At 39.6% G+C, this 20,104-nt stretch overlaps 1 protein-coding gene across 1 annotated transcript in view; it reads right to left on the minus strand.

Moving 5' to 3' along the window:
* Window positions 1–20,104, minus strand: part of RGSL1 (regulator of G protein signaling like 1) — a 68,029-nt gene that overhangs the window by 34,669 nt on the left and 13,256 nt on the right. The window contains exons 5-10 of the mRNA XM_072733679.1: window positions 19,248–19,409; window positions 17,237–18,207; window positions 10,166–10,228; window positions 9,990–9,995; window positions 9,531–9,747; window positions 5,456–5,563 (exon numbers count right to left, since the gene is read on the minus strand). Of these exons, the coding sequence (XP_072589780.1) occupies window positions 5,456–5,563; window positions 9,531–9,747; window positions 9,990–9,995; window positions 10,166–10,228; window positions 17,237–18,207; window positions 19,248–19,409 (1,527 nt within the window). The remainder of the gene's footprint in view (window positions 1–5,455; window positions 5,564–9,530; window positions 9,748–9,989; window positions 9,996–10,165; window positions 10,229–17,236; window positions 18,208–19,247; window positions 19,410–20,104) is intronic.

Raw genomic sequence — 20,104 nt, forward strand, 5'->3', positions numbered from 1 at the left:
AAACCCAAAACCAAAACCAAAACACCTAAAAATTGTGTGAGAACTATATAGAAGGTGTAACACATGTATAATGTGAATCCTAGAATGAAAAGAGATAAACATAAGATATATTTGAAACAATAATGGCTGATGATTTCCTCCAAATTAATGTCAAACACCAACCCACAGATCCCTAAAGCTCAGAGAACAGAGCAGAAAAGGTGAAAAAAAAAAAAAAAATAACAAAAAAATTCCGAAAGAAGCCAAGGGGAAATAAAACATCTAACCTAGAGAGAAGCAAACATAAGAATTACATCTGACTTCTCTTCACAAACCATGCAAGCAAGAAGAGAGTGGAATAAAAAATTTGAAGTGTTGATAAAAAATTCCCCCCACCAGCCTAAAATTCTCTATCTTGCAAAATTATTCTTCAAAAGTGAATTAGAAATAAATACTTTCTCATTCAAAAGAAAAAAAAAGGAATGAAAGAATTTCTTCGAGTAGACCTGCCTTGTAAGCAATGTTAAATTTGCTAGAGAGAAGGAAAATAATATATAGGTTGGAAACTTGGATCTACATAAAAAAAAAAAAAAAAAGGAGAGGATCAAAAAGGGAATGAGTAAGAAAAGTCAAAACCCTTTATTTTTCTTCTCCTTGGTTGATCTAATGAGTAATAGTTTGTTCAAAATAAAAATAGTAATGATGTATTCAAATAATAGTAACAAGGTATTCAAATGATAGTGGCAATGTATTCAATGATATAATGGTTGGGAGGAAGGAATTAAATTATTTTGCTATCATAAAGTACACAAAATACTTGTGAGTGTTATATACTTATTTGAAAGGCGAAGGCTCTCTGCCCCAGAGCCAGGCAGCGGAAGAAGCAGGCTATCTCCGCTTCCTCTGGGAGAGATGAAGCCGCTGAATACCAAGCTGGGGAAAGCTGTCCCACCTCCTGACACCCTTTAAATTGTACGAACCAGTGCCCCCCTTCACCTACCCCCAGGAGGACCTGAGCCAGTGCGCACTAAGAGACTATAGTTTGGCACCTGCTGGGAGCTCTTGGCTCTGGGGCTGGAGATCTGGCTGCCACCATTTTTTTTCCTCCTTTCACCCTGGAGACCATTCGCCCTAGAAAGGCTCAGTCCCCAGGGAACAAAGACCTCACAGGACAAACAGCTTACACTGAACCAGTCCACCTGGCAAGGGGCACTTCCGCCCAGGCAGAGACACCTGGGAATCGGTGCAGCAGCCTCTCCCCTAGAAGACCAGCTGGAAGAACAGGGGAACACCAAGTTTACTGACCAAATAGCACTGAAAAGCTTCAGGACTGAGGGAAAATAGTGTATAGACCTCGAAGTTTTTTCCTTAAGACTTCTTTATCTTTCGAGTAAAAAATTTCCAATATTTTTTCTTTTTTCTTGCTTAACTATAATATTTTATCAACTCTTTGATCTTAAGTTTTTTCCTTTTTGACTTTCATGTTTTTACAATTACATGTCATAGATATATTCCTCATTGTTGGCTTCCTTTCAACATATTCAATTAAATTTTTTGTATTCAATTAAATTTTTATATGTACATAAGTTTTTGGTGTTTTTGTTTTGTTTTGTTTTATAATTTTTGAATTTAGTACCTTCTAACATACAGACCAAAAATACACTCAGAACAAAGAGGATCACCATCTTGGTCCACTCTGTGAGACTATATTCTCTCTCCCTCCTCATTTCCTCCCTTCTCCCTTTTTAAATTTTTACTATTTTTTAAAATCCATTTTTCACTTTCATAGTCTTTTAAAATTTTCTGGTCCCTGACCTCTTCAGAATTGTTTATGGTATATTTTTCTCAGGTCATGGTTGATATTTTTTACTCTGCTTACTCAGACAGTCATTCTGCGCTGGACAAAATGACTAGAGGGAAGAATTCACCACAAAAGAAAGAACCAGAAGTAATACTCTCTGCCACAGATCTAATGGATATGCATTTAAGTAAAATGCCAGAGATAGAATTCAGGATTACAATCATACAATTATTGGTGGCTCTTGAAAAAAGCATAAAAGACTCTAGAGATTCTATTACTGCAGAGATGAGATCTAATCAGGCCGAAATTAAAAATGCTTTCACTGGGATGCAGTCTAGACTGGATGCTCTAACAGCTAGGCAGAAGAGAGAGTGAGTGACACAGAAGACAAGGTGAGGAAAAGAGAGAAAAACAACTAAGAGCCCAGGGGAAGAGACTCCAAGAATTAATAGTTTGAGAAAGAATAACATTCATCTTATTGGGATTCCAGAGGACATAGAGAGAGAGAGGATCAGAAAGCGTGTTTGAACAAATCATAGCTGAGAACTTCCCTAATCTGGCATTCATATCCAAGAGATAGAGAAGACCGCCCCCCCAAATCAACTAAAACTGATCAGCACCCCAACATATAATAGTAACGCTTGCAAATTTCAGAGATAAAGAGGAAATCTGAAAGCAGCTCAGGACAAGAGATTCCTAACTTATATGGTGAGAAATTTCAAATTAACAGCAGACCTATCCCCAGAGACCTGGCAGGCCAGAAAGGGCTGGCATGATGTATGCAGGGTACTAAATGAGAAAACCATGCCAAGAATACTTTAACCAGGAAGGCTGCAGAAGGAGCCACAATATCCTTCAACAGATGAATGGATAAAGAATATGTGGTATATATATGTACAATGCCATATTACTCAGCCATCGGAAAGGATTTATACCTACCATTTCCATTGTTGTGGATAGAAATAGAGGGTATTATGCTGAAATAAGTCAACTGAAGAAAGACAGTTATCATAATGGTTTCACTCACATATGGAATATAAGAAATAGTGAAAGGGACCAAAAGGGAAAGAAAGGAAACTGAGTGGGGAAAGATTAGAGAGGAAGACAAACCATAATAGACTCTTAACTCTGGGAAACAAACAGAGGGTTGCAGAAGGGAGGTGGCAGGGAATGGGGTAAATGGGTGATGGCATCAAGGAGGGCACATGATGAGATGAGCCCTGGCTGTTATACTATATGTTGGCAAATTGAATTTAAATAAAATATTCAATTAAATAAAATATTTAAAAATAAAATAAAAGGCATAAGAAAATAAATGGAAGGAATTTTCTCTAGTGAGGGAGGTTAGAGGTTGAAATTAGGGACAGATGTAAAGGGGCTTTGATTGTTTCTATAATTTGTTATTTCTTTGAAAAATGATCAAAAGCAAATATGTCAAAATCTTAAGACATCAAACCTATGTGGTGAAAAAAAACAACTCTCATAGAAAACCAATAACCCACTTGGTGAGAAATTGATGACATTGGATCACTTCAACTCTGGAATGAGTATCAATGTATCTTGCCTGGAATTGACAAGAATTCCTGGCTACAAAGCCTCAGTAAGCATTGCTATCAGGAAACTTACAAGAAACCTGAATGCTCTCCCATGTAACATTTCCTCTGACCAAGTGATATGCTTAAAGTGAGGTTGGCAATGGACATATGATGATGGGATCCATTAGTTCTATCAACTATGATAGCTGCTGGCCCGGTACAGCAATGGAGCCATTCTTTGAAGGTGCAGCTATGAAACCAGCTTGTTTATGATCTTGGGAAATGGGACATCATCCACGAGGATAAACTGGAGACCATTATAAGATGTCCCCAATAAGAAGAATACAAAGGTTATGAGGACAAGGAGTAAAAGTAGGGGTGGCCCATTTAACATCAATATCAATGATTGATTTACTTAGGGAAATTTCTTTTTTTTTAAATTTTATTTATTTTTTTGACAGAGAGAGAGAGAGAGAGAGAGAGAACACAAGCAAGGGTAACAGCATGCAGAGGGAGAGGGAGTGGGCAAGCTCCCTGTTGAGTAAGGAGCCCAATGAGGGGCTCCATCTCAGGACCCTGGGATCATGACCTGAGCTGAAGGCATATGTTTAACCAACTGAGCCACCCAGGAGCCCCATACTTATGAAAATTTTTAATCCTTACAATTTTAGGTTCTGTGGGTCTATACCAGTGCTGTCCAAAAGAAATATAACATGAATCACATATATAATTTTAAATTTTCTAGTAGTAACATTAAAAAGATAAAATATAAGGTTGAAATTAATTTTGATAAAATGTATTTTGTGTAATTTATTAGTATCAGATACATTTCAAGTATTCAATGGCCACATGATGCTAGTGGATCCTGTACTGTACTGGACAGTGCCAGTCTGGAGATCCTGGTTCCCAGAAGGGGAATGTTTCTACTAGGGACACAGTAGGCACAGTAAGCACTTTAAGCTCCTTAGGCCAAGAGGCTAGCAGGCAAGCAAAGGAGTTACTGTACTGGCAGAGTAATTGACTCTTATCATCCCCCTTATAACATCAGTAACACAGCAGGAGCAGAGCATTAATTTGGCATTGGGAATACTCTTAGTATTCTACTGCCCAATTTTGATGATAAATTGTCAAACGCAATAACTATAGCCTGAAAAATCACGATGATCAGGAAGCTTAGGCTCCTTAGGGATGACAATGTATGTCATCCTCCCAGGTAAGTCCCCTAAGACCAGCAGAGACACTATCTAAGAATAAAGGGACTCTAGGATGGGTAGCAAAGAAGGGTGAAGAAGAGTATTCGGTGTGGTCTCCAGATAAACTCTAGGAGTGTGAGTGAGCTCTTCTAGTATAAGTTCCCTAGGAAAAAGAAACCAACCAGAATTCTGGGGTAACTATTCCAATATGGAGTGAGGTTTCCATACAAAAAAAGTCAACAGGGTGCTGTGGTGCACGGCTGGTGCACAACTCAGATCCTCCTTTTAGGATCTAACCACACCCATTCCCAGCTACCTGGAGTATTGGATACAGATAGCTCATAGTTGAGACCCCCTCTGGGCATTGCCTCAGCCAAAGGGTGTTGCCTGACCCAAGGTTGTATCCTCCCCTTGGTCAGCCAAATCCCTTTTGAGTCAATGTAAAAGTGAAAAGAAAAAAAAGGTCCTTTGTCTCAGTAAGGGACAACTCTGAAAGGCCATCCTAGCTTTTGAGCTTCTTCTATGGGATCTGCTGAGGTCTATTGTAACTGCCTTGCAGTTCAACATCTACCTCTGCCAATTCTGCTTTCCTCATTTCTTTAAAGGCCTTATACTAGGAACACACACCAACAAACCTCCTTCCACACATCTCCGACTCTAATGAACTCAGTAGAAGACATATCTGCATTATTTAAAACCCCAGAGTGATAACTAAGTGAGAAAGCAGGAATTAACAATTTTCATCACCACCCTCATTCATTTATAATTGCCTGTCAGTTTCAGGATGCCCTTCTATGGCTGTGTAGGAGAAAAAAGACATGGCAATTCTTCCCTGACCATCCCTCATTTCAAAAGAAGCACAGTTCCTCTCTTGGCTTATGCTTCTTGAAGTTGGAGAATCTCTTACCTGATTGTCTCCAATTTATCTTTGAGTTGTAAATACTTACCTGTTTTAGGTGCTTTTTCACAATATATTTTGTAGTCATCACTGATTCTCTGTATGGCCACCTTTGGATACTTATAGCAGAGTTCCTCAAAGGACATTTTCTCTGTGTCTATCAAGTAGGGAAAAAAAGGAATAGAGCCTGATTGTCCACTTTGGCTCAAAGATTCATGCAATTTTATTGAGGATATTACCTTTAAAATATTATTTAACTAAGATAAGAATGTTTTAATAAAATGTTCACACAAGGAATATAAGTTCCTCAGGCCAAATCAGAAGTAAGGGAATATAGCTTTTCCTCCTCTCCAGAATATTAGAACACTGCCCTTCTTGGGGACCCCTGACCCATGGAGATTTTCTGCCTGAAGGATGCAGGGGTAACTGAGTTATGGTTTTGAAAGAAATACTAATATTTAACACATATACAAGAAGTAATGTATCCAAATGAATATTGACCCCTTTGAAGCAGCCATCTGTTATGGGAAGGAATTGCAAATGTATTCCAAACATTCTGCTATTGCTTCAAAGAATTTGATACACTTAGGGATTGTATATGGCAAATAACATGCTAGGAACGTTCTCTCTTGCTTGGCCCTGTCTTTGGGAATTACTTTCAGAATTGACAGTTCATATATGTGAATATCATTAATAGTTGCAAATCATTGTCCTTTGAGAGAAAATTATTTTTTCTAGAAATAGCCATATGTTATTTCTAGTTATACATAATGAATTGAGAGGGAATACCTTTTTGTATCCAAAATAAGATGAGGCAGCCTTCCTTCTAGTCATATACTAGACAATAGATACAGATTAGCAGCACCTTACCTCCTACCAAGGTGAAAACACTCAATCATGTTGTGAGTTCTGGGGTTTAAAATAAGTCTAATTGCACACAGTTCTCCAGAAACTCTCCCAAGGCAGTCCAATACTTTCTGAAGATTATATTGGTGGAGTCTAGAAGGAATGCTGGGGGAGGGACCCACAAAGATTAGTTGTCCTTATGTCAGCTTTGTCATTGTTATCATTCTCCTCTCTCAGCCAGGTGAATCTGGCTGTTAAGTTATAAGAGCAGTAGATCATTCCTATAATAGATCCAGATTTCTAGTCCTGGACCAATCCCTCCCTTATTAAGCAACCTTGGCCAAGTCTTTCCACTTCTCAGAGACTCATTTTCTCCGTATGAAATCTGAGAGAAGTATTCTAGCTCTGATGCTCTGTGAGTTTATGGTGCATCCTGAGTGGAGGCATCAGTCCATCTGGGAGTCAGGGCCCTGGGTTGAGCAAAAATACAGGAGGACCTTATCAGGTCAGACTTGCATTCCAAAAAGGCAGTGGTTGAGGGAATAATGATGTGTGTTGGGGGAGGGAAGAAGCAGCTTCATGGAAAGTAATTCCCACTCTTTCTGGTCATCCCTGGCACTCCAAGGCCACCAACCATGCCTATTGCCAAGTATGTGTGTGGTGAAATTTATCAGCCATCCTTTCTTCCACTTTTCTCTTGAACAGGTTGTGGCATGAGAAGGTGAAACTCTGATAGGAAACAGAGGACTTGTTCATGCTAGATTTAAATAACTCATGCCCAAGCATGGCTCTTGAGAGGCAAGCATTTAAGGCACCCTGTTTTATATATGGAGTGCACATAAAAGCTTTAAAAAATAAAATGTTACATTTTTTAGTGTAATCTACCAAATATGTATTGAGCACCTGCTTGCAGTGTAAATGCATTGCCTTCAATACCCTCAGCAATTCTACCAAGTAGGGGCCATTATCCTCACTGTATACTTGAGAAAATGAGGCTCAAAGAGATGAGATGACTCGCTGAGGCTCACAGAGCAAGGGAGTGGTGGAATTGAATTTTCAAAGCTTTGGCTTACTCCTCCTCTGTGTTTTTAAAAGTGCAGGTCACGACTCAATAATATGTCAAAAAACTGTCATTGTCAGCTTTTACAAAATAGAATAGAGAATATTAGGGGAAATCACCTTATATAATAAGGGTAATATTGCTTTGTGAAAATGTTGTCCCATATATATGCACACACATATTTACAAGTACATGTTCCCTGAAGTCAAATGTGTTTATTGTGGGTTGAAGTTTAAGAAATGCTGCACATACACAAAGATAAACTCAAAATGGATGAAAGATCTAAATGTGAGACAAGATTCCATCAAAATCCTAGAGGAGAACACAGGCAACACCCTTTTTGAACTTGGCCACAGTAATTTCTTGCAAGATTCATCCATGAAGGTAAGAGAAACAAAAGCAAAAATGAACTATTGGGACTTCATCAAGATAAGATGCTTTTGCACAGCAAAGGATGCAGTCAACAAAACTAAAAGACAACCTACAGAATGGGAGAAGATATTTGCAAATGACCTATAAGGTAAAGGGCTAGTTTCCAAGATCTATGAAGAACTTATTAAACTCAACAGCAAAGAAACAATCCAAACATGAAATGGGCAAAAGACATGGACAGAAATCTCACAGAGGAAGACATAGACATGGCCAACACGCACATGAGAAAATGCTCTGCATCACTGGCCATCAGGGAAATACAAATCAAAACCACAATGAGATCCCACCTCACACCAGTGAGAATGGGGAAAATTAACAAGGCAGGAAACCACAAATGTTGGAGAGGATGAGGAGAAAAGGGAATCCTCTTGCACTGTTGGTGGGAATGTGAACTGGTGCGGCCACTCTGGAAAACTGTGTGGAGGTTCCTCAAAGAGTTAAAAATAGGTCTGTCCTAACACCCAGCAATTGCACTGCTGGGGATTTACCCCAAAGATATAGATGCAGTGAAACGCCGGAACAACTGCACCCCGATGTTTATAGCAGCCACGTCCACAATAGCCAAACTGTGGAAGGAGCCTTGGTGTCCATTGAAAGATGAGTGGATAAGGAAGATGTGGTCTATGTATACAATGGAATATTCCTCAGCCATCAGAAATGACAAATACCCACCATTTGCTTCGACGTGGATGGAACTGGAGGGTATTATGCTGAGTGAAATAAGTCAATTGGAGAAGGACAAACATTATATGGTCTCATTCATTTGGGGAATATAAAAGATAGTGAAAGGGAATAAAGGGGAAAGGAGAAAAAATAAGTGGGAAATATCAGAAAGGGAGACAGAACATGAAAGACTCCTAACTCTGGGAAACGAACTAGGGGTAGTGGAAGGGGAGGTGGGTGGGGGGTGGGGGGTGGGGGTGACTGGGTGACGGGCACTGAGGTGGGCACTTGACGGGATGAGCAATGGGTGTTATGCTATATGTTGGCAAATTGAACACCAATAAAAAATAAATTTATAAAAAAAAGAAATGCTGCAGTACTCTGATTGCCTCAGTTTTCTTGGTTCAATTTGGATATTAATGGCTGACATTATGGACTTTTACTGTTGCCAAACATTGTGGTAATTGCTTTCATAGGTGACCTGGGGGCTTCTTCACAACAAATCTATTATTATTATTCCCATTTTAAGGATGAGAAAACTAGGGCTTAACGAGAGGTTAAATACATTTAAATACTTAAATACTTAAGTTTCCAGTCAGCAGGAGAACTAGGATATAACCCAGACCTCTGGGACAGCAGAGCCTTGTGCTCCCAACCACTCCTCTCTACTCCGTGAGTCAGCTACTATGTTATGTTGGGCAAGGTCAGTAGCTATTAAAAATATATTCACAAAAATGCTTTGAACCTGACTCTGGAGGAAGTGTGGCAAGGGGGACCATGCTTATCAGATGTACAAAAGTGAATTATTCTTTAATTGAGGTGATGCTTTGGTGGACATGAGTCTGGCCAAACTTCAGTGCTCTGCTCCCTTCAGAGCTAGAAGAGGCCAGTCAGTCAGTGAAATCCTGGCCGTGCCATTTACTGTGTGACCTTGGGAAGGTCAATTATCTTCTCTGTGCCTCAGTTACTCAGTACTTACCTCACAGGTTATTTTGAAGATCAAATGAGGTAAACTTTGCATTGCACAGTGCTGACATGTAGTAAACACTCACTAAATGTTAAATATTAATATTTCCCAGTTGCCTATATATTAGGATCAAAAAATTATGGTGACTGCCCTTACCTGCTTGGAACACTGGAGAGTTCAGTTCTACCTGGAGAGACCCGCATTGTCTCAGGTCCTCAGTAGCTATCTTTTGCCACTGCATAGAATCCATTTTCTCCATGTTAGCCAAACCCTGGCTTAACTCCAGGGATTCCTCACACCTCTTATAAAGAAGAATGTTCTCTTCTTTATTTATAGATCCTTTTTTATGCCATCTGCTGCTGCTGAACTTGGTCTAAGAGAAGAGGATGAGGGCAGAGAGCACCTGCTATAGGAGCTAGACGAGAAGCAAGATTTTTTAACAGCCCAGTCCCCTGTGCCTCCTTGTCACATGTCATTTATGCTGCTGATTGCTTTCATTTTGTTAAGAACCATTGCTCCTTTACACACCACCCCTCCACCCGCTTCTAATTAAATCCATTTCTATAAGGAAGAAATTCTATTTGAATGTGACTTCTTCAAAATCAGCTATTGCACTTGAGTCTTTTTCCTTAAGGTTTATCTTTAGAACATCAGGGACCTTGTCAACACCTAGTGGCCTCTAGGAAAAATAAAAATTTCATTTACTTTGACAAATAAGGGTTCTAAGGGAGCAGTTACTCTTTTTCTCCCTACAACCTCATGATTTCTCCCCAACTCAAGGTCCCTCCTACTGTAAAAATGAGAAACCAGTAGTCCTCTTCATCCAGGAATTCATCATACCAGGAGCAGAGCATCTGAAATCCAAAGAGGACATAAGTGTTACAAGGTGATGCTGTTTGCTGCATCTCTTGTGCCAGTGTTCATGTGGGAGAAAAGCAGGCTGCAGATTCTGGATTCTCTGATTCAACCACAAGACAATCTATGTGTCTCTGAATATGGCAGCTCGTGCAGTCTCCTTCTGAATCTCAGAGAATGGTAGTTGGTATTTAAGAAAATAATAGCAATTTACTGAAAGACAATTACTTGGCATCTTTGTACTCCCTTGTTCTTTTCTAAATAAAGTACCATCTCATTTGATTCTCAAAATGGTCCTAAAAACCAAGGATCTTTCTTTCTTTCTTTCTTTCTTTCTTTCTTTCTTTCTTTCTTTCTTTCTTTCTTTCTTTCTTTCTTCTTTCTTTCTTTCTTTCTTTCTTTCTTTCTTTCTTTCTTTCTTTCTTTCTTTCTTTCTTTCTTTTTTATTTTAAGGATCTTCTTTTAAAGTGTATTCTCTTAGTATCTCACACTCCAAGACCTTACTCACTTCTGAAGAATATTTTTTAATTTTATTTTTTTAATTGGAGTTCAATTTGCCAACATATAGCATAACACCCAGTGCTCATCCCATCAAGTGCCCCCCTCAGTGCCTGTCACCCAGTCACTGCCATCCCCCGCCCACCTCCTTTTCCACCACCCCTTGTTCGTTTTCCAGAGTTAGGAGTCTCTCATGTTCTGTCTCCCTCTCTGATATTTCCCACTCATTTTCTCTCCTTTCCCCTTTATTCCCTTTCACTATTTTTTATATTCCCCAAATGAATGAGACCATATAATGTTTGTCCTTCTCCGATTGACTTATTTCACTCAGCATAATACCCTCCAGTTCCATCCACGTCGAAGCAAATGGTGGGTATTTGTCGTTTCTGATGACTGAGGAATATTCCATTGTATACATAGACCACATCTTCTTTATCCATTCATCTTTCGATGGATACCGAGGCTCCTTCCACAGTTTGGCTATTGTGGACATTGCTGCTATAAACATCGGGGTGCAGGTGTCCCGGCATTTAACTGCATCTGTATCTTTGGGGTAAATCCCCAGCAGTGCAATTGCTGGGTGGTAGGACAGACCTATTTTTAACTCTTTGAGGCACCTCCACACAGTTCTCCGGAGTGGCTGCACCAGTTCACATTCCCACCAACAGTGCAAGAGGGTTCCCTTTTCTCCACATCCTCTCCAACATTTGTTTCCTGTCTTGTTAATTTTCCCCATTCTCACTGGTATGAGGTGGTATCTCATTGTGGTTTTGATTTGTATTTCCCTGATGGCCAGTGATGCAGAGCATTTTCTCATGTGCATGTTGGCCATGTCCATGTCTTCCTTTGTGAGATTTCTCTTCATGTCTTTCGCCCATTTAATGATTGGATTGTTTGTTTCTTTGCTGTTGAGTTTAATAAGTTCTTCATAGATCTTGGAAACTAGCCCTTTATCCGATAGGTCATTTGCAAATATCTTCTCCCATTCTGTAGGTTGTCTTTTAGTTTTGTTGGTGGTATCTTCTGCACAGGTCTTATCTTGATGAAGTCCCAATAATGCACTTTTGCTTTTGTTTCTCTTGCCTTCATGAATGTATCTTGCAAGAAATTACTGTGGCCAAGTTCAAATAGAGTGTTGCCAGTGTTCTCCTCTAGGATTTTGATGGAATCTTGTCTCACATTTAGATCTTTCATCCATTTTGAGTTTATCTTTGTGTATGGTGTAAGAGAATGGTCCAGTTTCATTCTTCTGCATGTGGATGTCCAATTTTCCCAGCACCATTTATTGAAGAGACTGTCTTTTTTCCAGTGGATAATCTTTCCTGCTTTGTCGAATATTAGTTCACCATAAAGTTGAGGGTCCACTTCTGGATTCTCTATCCTGTTCCATTGATCTATGTGTCTGTTTTTGTGCCAGTACCACACTGTCTTGATGACCACAGCTTTGTAGTACAACCTGAAATCTGGCATTGTGATGCCCCCAGCTATGGTTTTCTTTTTTAATATTCCCCTGGCTATTTGGGGTCTTTTCTGATTCCACACAAATTTTAAGATGATTTGTTCCAACTCCCTGAAGAAAGTCCATGGTATTTTGGTAGGGATTGCATTAAATGTGTAAATTGCCCTGGGTAACATTGACATTTTCACAATAGTAATTCTTCCAATCCATGAGCATGGAATATTTTTCCATCTCTTTGTGTCTTCCTCAATTTCTTTCAAAAGTGTTCTATAGTTTTGAGGGTATAGATCCTTTACTTCTTTGGTTAGGTTTATTACTAGGTATCTTATGCTTTTGGGTGCAATTGTAAATGGGATTGACTCCTTAATTTCTTTTTCTTCAGTCTCATTGTTAGTGTATAGAAATGCCACTGACTTCTGGGCATTGATTTTGTTTCCTGCCACACTGTCAAATTGCTGTATGAGTTCTAGCTATCTTGGGGTGGAGGCTTTTGGGTTTTCTATGTAGAGTATCATGTCATCGGCGAAGAGGGAAAGTTTGACTTCTTTGCCAATTTGAATGCCTTTTTTCTCTTTTTGTTGTCTGATTGCTGAGGCTAGGACTTCTAGTACTATTTTGAATAGCAGTGGTGAGAGTGGACATCCCTGTCTCATTCCTGATCTTAGGGGAAAGGCTCCCAGTGTTTTCCCATTGAGAATGATATTTGCTGTGGGCTTTTCATAGATGGCTTTTAAGATGCTGAGGAATGTTCCCTCTATCCCTACACTCTGAAGAGTTTTGATCAGGAATGGATGCTGTATTTTGTCAAATGCTTTCTCTGCATCTATTGAGAGGATCACATGGTTCTTTCATCACATTAAAACAAAGAGAAAGTAACAATAACAACAAAAAACCTAAGAGTTAGTGCTAGCTAGGTTTATTTTTTTGTATTCTCACCTTCATTCATTCATTTATTTGACAAATAGTTTCTGAGGGCCTCTTATCTGCCAAGCACATGCAAATGGCTGAGAATACACAGATCAATATGCTATAAACCTTGTTCTCAAGGAGCTCACTTTCTAGCATGATGAGCAGCACAGGAAAGCACATGCCTCCACACAAAGGTGAACAAAGTTCTCTGGGAGCAGAAACGTGGGATCATTTATTTTTGTTTTGAGTCCAGGAAATCCAGAAAGAATTAATAAAGGCAAGGAAATTTAAACCAGAATTTGCATTTTGTAGGATAAGTAGGAGCTTATTATATGGAAGTTGAGTAAATGGCATTCCAGGCAGTAGGAAGAACTTAAGCAAAAGCACAGAGGTGGGAAAGGACATGTTTGGAAATGATGGGTACTCCAGCATGGGTGAGCTGCAGCATTCTGCAAAGAGCTCAAGCGTGAGGTAGTGGCAAGGGTTGAGGCAGTGAAGGTTGGTTGGGATTTCACGAGGGACTTGAATGCTTGCTAAGTAGTCTAGGCATTATTTTGCAGGGAATGAGTCAACAACAATACTTTTTAAATAATGTAAGACTGGTTTTACAAACCACCTCAGTCATGATGCCAGAAGGTGAGTCTAAGAGTACAAGTTTTAGAAACTTCATCAGAACTGGGGAACTGGAGTGAAGTATATTCTTAAGGAAATTCAGCTCAGTGATTGAATACTAACAATATATACTGTAATACAATATGATTGACCAATGTATAATCTCTAAATACATATATAAAATATGAATAATAAATAAACATGTGTGAAAGGGGTATCCTACTAAGGTTCCTTCTAGTTTAAAAGACTTATGACTCTAATAACTAGTGAATAAGTGATCTAATTGGTATCTTAACAATGCTTAATAGAACATTTTCTATTAGAATAGTCAGATTTGTAGCAACATACTACTTATAATAAATATAATAAAACAATATCTTAACCTATAATTACTTTTTAAAATTTGACCTATTAACCTATAATTACTTTTTAAAATTTGACCTATTTGTAATATATATGTATTTTTTCTATAATTATTTTTCATCAGAATGTATCAGAGTTTACTTCAGAATTCAGTTCATCCATAATTTGCTAAACTCTTCTGTCCCATCCTGAAAGCAGTGTAAAAGAGGCCAGACAGTAAATATTTTCCAGTGTTCATGGAACCCCTTACTCTCACCATTTTCAGTATCTTCTCTCAATCCTTCCCTCTTTGGTTAGAACCCAAGGAAATTTTTAAGCTGATGTTCTGTCTTCCAGGTTCATACCCACTTCTCTCTACCTATTTCCTTTTATAGTATTGTTAATGTATCTATAAACATATTAAATCCAACAAATATGATCAAATATGATTTTGTCCCAATTCTCATTTTATATATGAGGACTAAAAGACCTGGGGAAATTCAAGAATTTAGACTTTGGGTTTGTTCAAGACCACATAGCCAAACAATGACACAGCCAGAATTTTTAAAACTTGTCCTCCTCCTCCATGTAGACTGTGTTTCTACATTGTTGAGCCAGAAGTCAGGAAATGAACATATCAGCGGGCATGCTATTGGCACTTTACAAAGGTTGACTGGATAATTGGAAGTTGGTTGAAGAGATGGTTGAAAATCCAAGTTCTCATAGAATCTATTTGTCTCCAACAAGCAAAAAGAGTCTTGGGCAATGCCAAAAGAGGGGCCATTGCTAACTGGGTTGATTGGTTCAACCAACATCTATTGAGTATGAATGTCTATCTGTACTATCAAGCACTGAATACCATACCCCAAGGTAGTGTTCCAGATTTGGGGGAGACAGTACTGACAAAACATGAAAATCCCCACCCTCATAAGGAGAAAGAAAATAAGCAAAATAAGTTAAACATATATACGTAATATTATATATCTGAAAAATAATATGAGCATATGTATACATAATAGATGTATATGGTATGCACATATGCATATATGTACATTGTAAGGATTACACATGTATTATACACACCCTCACACAGAGTGTATGTATGTATGTAAGAATGGATGTTGGATCTGGATAATGATGATAAGTACTAAGAAGAAAAATAAAATGGGAGTGGGGATGAAATTTTATATAAAGTGGGTAAGGAAGGCCTCACTGAGATAACTTGAGCAAACACAGCTGAAGGAGTGGGGGCACAGCTGCATGAGCATCTGCACACTACACACAGTGGGAGCACTGCTACTGAGCTGGCAATATACCTGGCATGGCTGGAGTGATGTGTCCAGGAGAGATTATGTAGGCTTTGTCAGTTTGGGCAAGGACCTTGGATTTTACTGAAGACAGAAAGCCATCTGTTTTCAACGTCCCCAATTACTTCCTTTTACTTATTTTCAGTTAAATTACACAACTTATGCTTTTGCAAGATCACCCTGCCAGTGTGGAAATGAGCCTTCTTGTCATCTGCAAGGACAAATCCATAGGCATCAGTTAAGAGGCCACTGTAGTAACCCAGATAACACTGGATGGGGCTTGGACAAGAGTGGCTGTAACAGGGAAGGGGAAGAATGCCAGATTCTGCATATATTTTTAAGGTTGAACCAACTGGATTCAACAGGATTCACAGGACTAGACATGGGTATGAGACAAAAGGGCAAGCCATGGATGATATCAAGATTTTTAACCTGAGAAACTGTGATAGCTAGTCTTACCTAATACAAATACCATCAATATCTTCGCTGAAGACCAAGGTCCAGGCAGGAGGCTTTTCTGTGTGGATCTGCTAATCCAAGAAGCACAGCCCTAGTATAAGCCTCTAATTCCAAATACTTACACAAAGAAAAGTGGGGCCTCTGGCCTTCCACTAAAGAACTATGCAAAGAAGAGCTCTGGCTGTGTACCCACTGGATTGATTTGGTCTTACACTACTCGATGTGCAGCTATGGATAACTAAGATGTACTGGAAATTGTGCTAGATTTAGAACCAAGACCTCCTGGTTTTTCCACTAACCTGCTGTGTGCTTTTGGGATAACCCACTTAACCCTCTAGGAGTCTCATTTACCTCAATTGTACAACAGAGGCAACAGAACTACTCTGCCTCTCAGAGGTTCTCAGAAGCCTAATAGAGGTAATGGGTGGGAACATGCTTTATAAGGCAAACACATTTTATTTAATGCACTAAATAAGTTGTTTATATACACCTGCCCTTCCAGATCTACTCTCTATCCTTCTTCACCCTGCTTGTGCCTTGGAAAATTAACCTGTATAGACCTCCTTGACCTCAGGTTGGACTGATCTAATTAAAAGACCTAGTAGGAGATGGGAAAGCAGGAGGAGAGTGAGCTTGGGATTAGCTATTCCCCTTGACCCTTTTTGGCCATTTCACTGAGGAATGGCTATACACTTCTTCTGACAATTAGAGTTCCTGCCAAGTGTCCCATACCATATAGCTCTTTCTCTCCTGGTTCTGAAAACTGCTTCCTCTTCTCAATTCTTCAGACCTTGGAGGGAAAAAAGTGACCCAGCCTTACTGGCCCTGAAGTATTATATTATCTCCTGTGGTTTTCCCTACCCTCCTGCCCTTTCCTTTGTAAGCAGTTCCTTGTGTTGGGCTTTAATCTATTATTCAATTCGATTCTTCCATTTGTTTTCTGCCAAGATCTTGACCATACAATAGTCAGGCTATGGCCCTTATCTCCTGTGAATCTTCGGGATAGTTGCATGCTTTAATCTAATGTTTTGGGATAAGAACAAACTCCTACCAACTGGCCCATTTCCTTGATGGCTAGTCTAGGAAAGGGAGACCCTGCATTTCAATATATAATGTTTAGAACAGAATTCTTAGAACTTTCTTCAGTAGAACACTCTGAAGTTTCATAGATTTGGGAGATTCCACACAAGGGGAAATTAAGGAAGAAATAAAAAGTGGATGTTGACCACTATGCCACTTCCATTCTATTTTGGATTTTTAGCTGTTTCTTGGGAATTCACATAGTTTTTTCCTAAGAGATCAACCAACTTTTTGATATATTGTATCATTAACTTAACCAGTCTAGATGACCAAATAGGGTTTTTGGTCAGTCTTGACCTAATCTTCCAGATACTAACCCATTTTTGTGGGGCTTAGCCTACCTTGCAGATCTCTCTCTGGGCTCTGGGTATCCAGGGGTTTACTTCCCCAGAAGGCAGCATCTCCTTCAGGCCTTCAATGGTTTGTGATTTGAGTGGTAGGCATGGACCAATCTGTTCATTCAGATAGAGCTCACAAATTCGGTTGCCCAGCATGTGCCGAAAGGTGGCATTCCCAGTCTTCCTGGTACTCATCAGGACACTGAGGAAATGGTGCAGCTCCTGCCAGAGGTCCAGGAGTTGGATCTCCACTTTCAAATCCTGCTTTTTCAGGTGGTCCCGGAAGGGACTCCCTGCATAGGCATCAGCACACAAGGCCCAGTGGGTGTACCCTAAGGAAATGCTTTGCTTAATGGACTTCTTGATAGTCATCTGGGGGGAGTGATTGATGATGGGGGTGACAGTCCTCAGATGTGTAGAGAATGCTGTCTCAAAGAGGCCCTCCATGTGGAGGTGGCTTTTGGATTTCTTCTTCATGCTGGACTTCCTGGCACAGAGAATATCCTTTTCCAGGGAACTGATTATTCGCTCTCTTGAAGAAGTCACTTTTGGGGAAGGCATTTGTAGGTATTTGTATATGTCCTCTTTAGAACACATCTCCTGGGGTGGAAAAATGTTGGCATCTGGCTTAGTATCCATTTCCAGAGTGGAGCCATGGTCTATCAATTGCCACATCCGCCTCTTGATCTTCCTGCTTGAGTACTGTTTCTGGGGGTGATGGCACTTCTTGATGCTCATGTTTAGAGGGAGTCCTCCTACATGAGTACAGCAAACAGTGCACAGGCGAGTCTCATATTCCTGCATCAAACCTTGGCATGATTCCTCCTTGGCCATAATCGTCCTGGCATGGATGTAAAAGTTGGGGAGCCAATAGCTCTGAAGTTTGAACAGAGACACTTTCTGCATGTGGCTCAGGATCTCCCTCCTGGTGGTTGACTGGTTGGGATGCCAGATGGAGAGGTTCAGGAGGGACTCTGGAAAGAATAGAGAGACATGAAGGATGAAAATAATGTTGGGTGTGTTTTTTTTGAATTTTTCCAAATGTCATTGTGTATAGCATTTTATTTGTTCTTCATGGAATCCTGGGGTGTGGACAGTATGAATATATAGTAAAAACATTTTTAGGGTTTTCTCAGGGAATAGTGACCCCTTTCTTTGATTACCTTCCTTCTTCCCCATAGAAATAAGCCAGTTTATGGGATTCCTTGAATTATTTCTTAGACAATTAGATGTTATTGTAAAGAAGAGCAAAAGGCACAAAAAATATATATTTAAGAAGAGACATGTATCAGAATGAGATTTCTTAGAGTCACATCTGCCTGCATGAAAGGATTTAGACCAGATAATTTGAAAAAATCATTACTAGCCCTGATTTTAATGTCATAAATTCTCAATTATCACTATAAATAGAGGAGTGTGACCAATCCCAAACAGCAAATCTTCTGGAACACAATTATATTTGGGTTAGGAATGTCTCCTTACTTAATAAATAAATAAATTTAGATGAATCTGATGTTCTGAGGAGAGGCTGGCAAACCTGTAAAAGGCCAGATAGTGAATATATTAGTATTTGAGAACTGTACGCAGGTGCTGCTGCATAGCCTTCTTCCTTAACACTTTAAAAATATAAAAACATTTTTAGCTCATAGGCTACATGCATTATTTGGCTGATAAGCTGTAGTTTGTTCTAGGGAATATCAATTTTGAAAAGACAAACAATACAGTCTCAGAAGATGTAGGAGCTGTTTAATTACCCTGTCCTAATTCCTCCTCCTCCTTCCAGCCAATCTTCACTGGAGAGCAATATCTCAGGAAGAAGCCCACACCAGCTTAAGGATAACTTGCCTCTTGCAAACCCTCCTTGTTAAGGGTTCCCAATGGCATCCCTGGATACATAGAAAATGGAGAAGGTGGCAGTCTACAAAATGAGAGACTGAGAGTTATTAGACACTGATTTGATTTCTTTGTTATATCCCTCCATGATTTCACTTCAGATATGCTTTATAATTCTTACTGATGTTCATGTTGCAGAGAGTTACTACTTTTGAGCCTTCCTGCAGATGGGTAGCCTTCAGTACAAGGAGAAGGGACAGATAGTGGTCTCTCATTTCCAGGTCCATCTCATCAATGCTCAAGATCCTCTCAGCAAGGATCCAGAAATCCACCAGCTCTTCACCTACAGATTAGAAAGGGTAAGCACAGAGCTGCAGCCCAATCTTGCCCCTTCAGTGGTTGCATCTGGGTGTAGCAGCTGATACCATACCCCGCCACCAGCCTGCTCTATTTCCTCCAACATCATCGTTAGTCACTTCTTTGGGTTAAGTCATCATCTCTAGTAATGTTATAATGTAGAGTCAGATGGAAGCATGGGGAAAAGGGAAAAGGGACTTAATGGGTAAGGATCTTTTGTGACTTTTGTTGCTGTTGTGAGAAAAACTGTCACTTTAGGGAAAACTGCAAGACTCTGAGAATGGATCATGAGACATTTGAGTTTTATCCAAAAAGAACATTTGCTCTATCATGGACCAAGAGCTGCTAGAAGAATAATTGAGCCTAAAGGTGCCAAGGACTACATTCTCTGTTTCACAATTTTGCCAAGCTGAAGTCTGAATGACATAAAAGATAGTCTGTCTAGTTCTTCCCTACCTGCTTCCTGGAAATCCAGGATTTCACCCTTAAAATAGGGCTTGTCCTTAAATAAAACTTAATGCTGCTAAACTGGAGTGTCAGCCAGTGCTGGCTGCTGACCTTCCAGCACTCAACAACCACTGGATCTACCAGAAGAGAAAACAGTGGATCCCAACATTTGTGCTATAGGGATTTGTTTATTTACTTGTTCCTTGTCTGTCTCCTCACATTGTGGCAGCTTTA

This window comes from Vulpes vulpes, chromosome 13 (genome assembly GCF_048418805.1).
Source record: "Vulpes vulpes isolate BD-2025 chromosome 13, VulVul3, whole genome shotgun sequence".
In the NCBI taxonomy this organism is placed as follows: Eukaryota; Metazoa; Chordata; class Mammalia; order Carnivora; family Canidae; genus Vulpes; species Vulpes vulpes.